The sequence below is a fragment of the Tubulanus polymorphus genome, chromosome 11 (assembly GCF_964204645.1).
Source record: "Tubulanus polymorphus chromosome 11, tnTubPoly1.2, whole genome shotgun sequence".
NCBI classification, from domain to species: Eukaryota; Metazoa; Nemertea; class Palaeonemertea; order Tubulaniformes; family Tubulanidae; genus Tubulanus; species Tubulanus polymorphus.
The window spans coordinates 9,494,747-9,500,746 of NC_134035.1; the positions used below are offsets into that span (position 1 = coordinate 9,494,747).

Sequence of the window (6,000 nt, forward strand, 5' to 3'; positions counted from 1 at the left end):
GAAAAATGAAAGATTCACAACCACGCATACGATTCATCTATCTCTCACTTGGCGAAAGCCGCGGAAATCGCTGCGAGACGCCCGAAGCGATGTGCAATGCGCGCGTAGGTTCGGTTTTCAATAATAGGCAATGTCGTACTGGGCAACATCGCAATTAGATTTCACCGTCATTTATAGTGGTTAATTCGCCCGCAGTGCATGTCACTGTCATACGCACAGAGTTCACCGAGGATCGGTATAATTAGACGGCGATAAGCTATGCGCATAAGTTGAGGAGGGGTTCGACATCCGTCACGATTTACCATTTTGAGCGCTTTATATATAGTTTACGTGCTATCGGATAATCGCACACGCGCACAGGGCGTAGCCTCGGATTGACCACCGGGCGCCACTTGACCTTGAATCATCGATCGCGCACTTCATTGAATATTGATCACGCAATATACCGTCGTATCGGAGATTTTCTGCTATGCCACGAAGAACGTCAAATACTCTCGCCGAGTTTTTTTTATATTGTGGACTTTTTTTCCAATTTTGAAAATGTAATTGTGCTAATATCTCGATGGAATAGCGCAGCACTACTATCGAAAATGTCACCGACCCGGCCAGCGTGTATTCAAATTATTCGCTTGAAAATGCAACCGCCAAGCTAATCTTCCTAGTATAGCGTAGTTAATTATTTCATATCCTGTATTCAGACATAAATGACGGATTTATATCGTCGTATTTTTAATCTTTTAATCTGGTTAGCCTGGGAATTACAGTTCGATGATTTACAGCGAATTTTGCGACAGTCGCTTTTACATGAAACCGCCGAGAGCACTTTTACAGCGAGGCGTTTTGTTACGACTTCTCGACGATTGAGTCAGCAACATTTATTTGTTTTCATACAAAGTTTATTGATTATTATTATTATGATCTTTTACTATATTTGGTGCCTTATTCAATAGAATATTGCTCTAAGGCACTTACATAAAACATTGATACATCATGAAAGTGTGGCTAGAACCATATAAGCTTGAATAAAAAGATAGGTTTTAAGAGCTGATCTAAAATGTTTAAAGTTGTCGATATTTTTTAAACTATCGGGTAAAATCCTCCAACACATTGGTTCACAAACTTCAGAATATCTGACACCATAATTAGATTTGTAAATGGACACATTAAATGATTTTGACTAGACGGACCTAATAGAAATATATTCTTTGAGCTGAACTGTAAAATTGTCATGAGCCGCGCCATTCTTGCATCAAACATAATCACTTTATCCAAAACACGGTTCTTCACAGGAAGCTAATGATCAAAACGTTTGGTTCGAGCAACCATATTGATAAGTATGATAATAATAATAATGATAATGATAATAGTAATAATGATAATGATAATGATAACGATAACGATAACGATGACGATGGCGGTGGTGGTGGCGGTAACGGTAACGATAACGATAATAATAACAATTCTATTTTCTATACCGCAGTTGTGGTATACGCGTGCAGTGCGTTGAAAATTCTTAAATGGAATGAGAAAAAAATGAATCAAGACTAAGTAATATATATAGTTATTACGCAACAGCAATTATAATTAAGGCAATGCTCGTGGCATATGTCGCCCTAGAAAACTAGATGATACACCAGAAGGATTAACTTTCATTTAATCATTAACTTCCTTTCCTGAATAAATCATAACTACAGATGAATATGATATTTTGAAGATTAGATATTCTAGGTATAAATACATGTACATGTCATAACGCAGCAGCAGGGAAAATGTAATTAAGGCAATGCTAGTGGCATAATAATTTTATCACCCCTAAAAACTAGTTTATACACAAAAAGGTAATCAAATTCACAATTAAACAACCGGCGTGCTGTTGCCGATGAAACCCCCTAAAAGCCCCAAGAGAATATTGGGTTCAACCTTAAGAGCGTGAAAATGAACTTATTGTATCTAGAGACCCACCGACAGATACTTCAGCTAGTTACTTTAGCCCCATCAATTACACTTCAGAATGCGTCTCAGAAAGCCAAATTCTAAACATGTTCGGCCGTTTGAATAAGTGTTAACCCCTTACAGGGTTGGGGGTAACTGCCTCCCTGTCCCCCCTGCCCTAGTGTTCCTGAAGATGACTATTAGGATATAGTCGAAACGTTGAATAAACTACGAGCTCAAGGAAACATTTCCGGACTTAATTTTTCCTCCTTATAGCGGGATTCTAAAAAATTCCTGGATTCTCTCGAAACCTAGAAGTTTTCAAAGAAACGCTACTCGACGAACGGCCGAATTTTTCGACGTTTAATCGAATTATAAACGTTTTCCGATGCTCATCCAGCTCGTGTGGTTTTACGCGTCTAACGTAGTTATACAAGTGATCGTGTGCGCGTATCGTGTTTGTTATAATATAACTAAGTGATGCCGCATTAGTTTACGCCGATTCATTAGATATCCGCTTCGTTAATTCGCGACGGCGACAATTTCCTGCGAAACATCACCCGCACAACCCTCGTCGCCGCATTCGACGTTACTCGCATAATAGAGTGCGGTTTCATTCGTTTGGACGTTTAATAGACTTTCGATAAAACACTATATCCGCGTTCGAACGATGGTTTGTAGAGAATATTATGCAATAATAACGAAAATAGTGTAAAGAAGTCCGAAAATGTTTTTAATCCGTTTAGCTTGTTACTTTTTCTATGTTAATTTTCCTTTAGTTTATATCACCTCTGATATTTCGATCGGTATCTCTTTTCTTAGTTCTTATTCTTATTAGTTCTGGATTATATTCATAATTTTTGTTGAACTCAGTATTCCCGATGATGACTAGTCGAAACATTTTCGGAGTATACCATAATTTTCGTTATAATTGTGCGATTCTCTTACACATCTAATAGAAGTTCACGCATGGACATATAAACCAGTTTATACGTCCGTGGTCCACATGACGGTATAATTCATTTTAAGGTGACTATCAGGATATAGTCAAAACGGCGAATAAATTACTGGCCCTAAAAAGCACTTCAATAATGGAATGGCCACATGGAGAATAAATAAGTTTAAACTGGCAACGGTCTCAGAAACCACGTCGTGTCTTTTAATTCAAATTTTTGATTAATGAAATTCGCTTTTAATCTTTTACATTTTGTATATGGGTTTTCAACTAATTATTTCGAACTTAATTCTTCAATCTTAGTGTAGAATTTTCTACATCACGGTCACAACACGAACGGATCGTTGGTTATTATCATTCCGCACCCGCTTAAATTTCTTCATTTCTATCTTTGCAGAATCGCCAGCATGCAGGACGGCGCGTATTTACAGAACCGACCGAGCATCATGCACGAGTCAATCCGCAATCTACGGCGGTCCGCCGACACGGGCAGCCTGTGGTTCTTCGACAACGAGAGCGGGCTGTTGGACGCCTACGAACTGATCAACCAGCCGCGATCGCAGTTTCCGTCGTTTCACAGGCGCATGCTGCGATCGGTATGCATTTTCCGCAAGTCGACGGTCGAGCGACTGGCTTGGCTGGCGACGATGGACAAACCGGTACAGTATTTGCTGCAGTACACGCGGCGCCGCGAACCGCTGACGGCTAGCCTAATGCCGGTCATCGACGCTCATGAATATTTCCACAAAGATTTCCGAGAGCGCATACAAGACGTTCATAGTTGGATAACGTCGTGCAAAAATCGGAAATAGCGCCTGGATAAGGTCCAAGGCGCTATACGCGTGAACTAGTCAGAATGTGGATATCGTGAGAAGAAGACTTGGCGTGGTTGTTTCAGAGTCTGGTGGAAATCCGGTGTTTGTGCAACGCGTGCAAAACGCTCAGCTCCGCCGTTTCACGTATAAATAACGAATAAACCACAGCGGAAACTATAATTGAACTACGTCAAAACAGCAATGAACGTAAGGTTGAGGTTCGAGGTTGAGCCACATCCGTGTGATTACTCCAAGTGACGACGCCATATTGGGTCGATCCGCCATATTGATTGGCGATATAGTCATTAAATCAAATGATGAAATCAACACGCACGACCCCTATACAAAAAACACTGTCGACACTTCGATCTTTGACGCAATCATGACTTTTATTATCAGATATTATGAAATTGTAAGCAGCATTTAAAACGAACCTCGCATATACGAGTTCGACGCGTCTGCGATTTCATACACCGAATTCTACAGCGAATTCATTCTTTCAAACCAGATTTGATTGTTCTAAATCGTTATTTGCTAGTCACGAGTTGCAATCTAATCAAATAAGATTTGCTCAAGAAGATTAATTTGATGATTAGATGAACTACTGACAAGAAATAACTGCCCGAGGTTTCGACATAATATCTTCTACGTTTGAGTTTAAGTTTTACTTTGAGTTTTGACCAGATCAGTTTTCGAAAAGCTAGGTCGAGGTTTTTTTGCAATTCGATTACACTGATTATGGACTCTTAAAAACAAGTTCAGTGGATGGATTATTCCACGTGTATCGTGTTTACAAACACAGTAAAGAGCAGGTTAACTGCTAAGAAAATAGCGGAAACCTCGTATGGAATAAAAATGTTTAGTCCGCCATCTTTAAATCGTATCAAATCGTCATTAAAATCAAATCGCCTCATGATTTGTTAAATCGATGCCGCGTTAAAATCAATAAGAAAAGTTATTGACTCCCTGAAAAAAGATATGCGATCAAATTTGATTATGCCAGGATAGATACGGTTTTAGTTAAAATCAAATCTGATTTGACAGGATAATTCGCTGTGAATATCCCCGATGCGACGTCGTGTTTCTTTTGTCGCGTCTCAATTTGCCATAAAAGAATGAAACGGGTTCTTTATCGATGAAAATAATTCTATAGACGCTACGTTTCCGTATAATCATCGTCGTTCAATATTACGTACACCAGTAAAGTTAGCGAATTGATTTTCTCATCCGATCCGTTTTTGCAATAGAACCATCTCGAATCTATGGAATCGTAGATGACGTCGTTGCCGTACGTAAACAGAGATGCCAAAATGGCGAAATCATAGAACAATCGTTCAGACCCAAATCGAGTTAGATTTAATCATTTTGTATATAGGGCCTATAAATAAAATTGAAGCAATTTACAGTTCTACTATGTGATGCTATTGATAAGTCAATGTTTCAAAGTCGATGCACTATACACTGCCACTTTCTTTTATAAGAGATACGCTGATTTTTAAAATAATCCAACAAAGCAAGATTTTGAATGAAATTTAACTTAATTTATCGGTGAGGACTGAAACATCTTGTTGCAACTCACCGATGATAAATTCACTTTAGACACCAAACTTTGTCACGTCACTATTATATTGTTCGTTCGTTGTACATGTATATTATTTATTTTATGAAATAAAGATGGATATATCAGATATGACGTTGTCAGGGTCGTCTTTATAATGTCTTATTACGAGTCTTGATCGCTATTCCGATCGTGCTGACTTCTAAACTTCTAAAACGGTCGCTTTTACCATTATTCATGAACGGAAAGAACGGTTTTCAAAGGAAGAACGTGATTCAAATAAACCTAAACAAATCGTTCGCCGAACAATACCAGAAACAGTTAGAATGATGATGACAATCTCGAGTTCGCAGATCGCAAATGGAATAGCGGTCGTCGCAAAGGAGTGATATATGGAGATTAGATGTGATAAGTATAACTAAGTAGGCACCGCTAAAGTTTTGAAACCTCCAGATATATATCACTATCATTACGATTATCATTATCATTGTATTCATAGTGCCTGTATCCACAGGATGCGATCAAAGGCACCGCAGGTATATAACCAGATTAAAAATACAAAAATGTGTTTTTAGACGTTGTTTGAAGATTGCTAAACCGTCTGATACCCTGGCAGAGAAGGGGAGCTTATTCCACGTGCGTGGAGCAGCATCTCTAGCGATCTTCAAGAACGACATCAGCCTGATTCGTTTGGACTGGAGTTCTCCGGAAAATCGTAATGAGCGGCTTGGTGTGTGTAT

At 39.0% G+C, this 6,000-nt stretch overlaps 1 protein-coding gene across 4 annotated transcripts in view; it reads left to right on the forward strand.

The window, feature by feature from the left end:
- The window catches only part of LOC141912665 (four-jointed box protein 1-like), a 28,706-nt gene extending 23,325 nt beyond the window's left edge, over positions 1 to 5,381 (forward strand). For all 4 annotated transcript variants that reach the window (XM_074803989.1, XM_074803990.1, XM_074803991.1 and 1 more), the window contains exon 6: positions 3,285 to 5,381. In XM_074803989.1, coding sequence (XP_074660090.1) covers positions 3,285 to 3,699 — 415 coding nt within the window. In that variant the 3' untranslated portion in view covers positions 3,700 to 5,381. The remainder of the gene's footprint in view (positions 1 to 3,284) is intronic.
- Positions 5,382 to 6,000: the final 619 nt, after the last annotated feature.